This window comes from Cynoglossus semilaevis, unplaced genomic scaffold (assembly GCF_000523025.1).
Source record: "Cynoglossus semilaevis isolate Cse_v1.0 unplaced genomic scaffold, Cse_v1.0 C19131844, whole genome shotgun sequence".
Lineage (NCBI taxonomy): Eukaryota > Metazoa > Chordata > Actinopteri > Pleuronectiformes > Cynoglossidae > Cynoglossus > Cynoglossus semilaevis.
The window spans coordinates 1-1,051 of record NW_007586406.1 but is presented as its reverse complement, the minus strand read 5'-3'; the positions used below and the strand labels follow the sequence as shown (position 1 = coordinate 1,051).

Here is a 1,051-nt window from a genome sequence, read left to right as displayed (position 1 = left end):
TTGATGCCCTTTTCACTGTTTGAAAATTTACACCCATGAAATCTGTTTTAGATTTACTCTTTCCTTGTGTTATCTGTCTTGTTAAAAGTTTTCATGTTAAATCAATGACATAATTGTGATCTCATGAGTGCAAATGTACTCCTTGGTATACATTTTGTAACACCCAAGTGTAAGTTTAAACAAAAAACTCTGGGTGTCGCTGTTGGCTAACAGAAAATATATCCCCATCACACCCCCATGACTGCGTTTATAACACGCATCTTTTTCTCTAGAAATTCACTCATAGTCTCGACCATACTCGGTGTGTGTACCAGTGTGGATTTTTTGATTACCGTGGAATATGTTTTACGTCACATTTGGATTTCAGTTGTGTACATTTGGAGTATTTTTTGGCACAATGCGAAACAAAGGGCTTCTAACGCCGGGTCGGATCTTTTGCTTTGTCTTCTTCGTTTTAACGAGTCATGTTGTTCATGGAGACCTCAGTTATTCCGTCCCGGAAGAAATGAAACGCGGATCTTACATTGGGAATCTGGCTAAGGATCTTGGTATAGAGCTACGAGCCATGTCTTTACGAAATGCCCGTGTTGATTTCGAGGAGAGTCAAAAGCAGTACTGTGACATTAATGTGAGCACCGGGGATTTGATCACGTCAGAGAGAATCGACAGGGAAAGCCTGTGCGGCAAGAAACCGTCGTGTGTTTTGAAGGTGGATCTGGTGTTGGAAAATCCACTGGAGCTGCACCGCATTAGTATTCATGTTCAAGATGTGAACGATAATGTGCCCACATTTAGACAAAATATGATTGAGATGGAAATCAGAGAGTCAGCAGATAAAGGTAACCGATTCGCGATAGAAGAGGCCCACGACGCAGATATAGGCCAAAATTCAGTTCAAAGGTACAGCTTACAAAAAAATGATAATTTTATTTTAGCTGTTGATAATAACAGGGTTGAACTTGTGTTAGAGAATACACTTGATCGAGAGAAACAACATGAAATTAATTTGCTTTTGACAGCTCTGGATGGAGGCTCTCCTCAGAGATCAGGT

The 1,051-nt window shown here is 40.3% G+C and overlaps 1 protein-coding gene across 1 annotated transcript; it reads left to right on the top strand.

The window, feature by feature from the left end:
- Nucleotides 1-51: 51 nt before the first annotated feature.
- Nucleotides 52-1,045, top strand: LOC107988180 (protocadherin gamma-B5-like; the record flags this gene model as incomplete). Its single annotated transcript, XM_017031047.2, has 1 exon — nt 52-1,045. A coding segment is annotated over exon 1 (705 nt), but the record flags the coding sequence as incomplete, so codon positions are not given.
- Between the last annotated feature and the right edge of the window lie 6 nt (nt 1,046-1,051).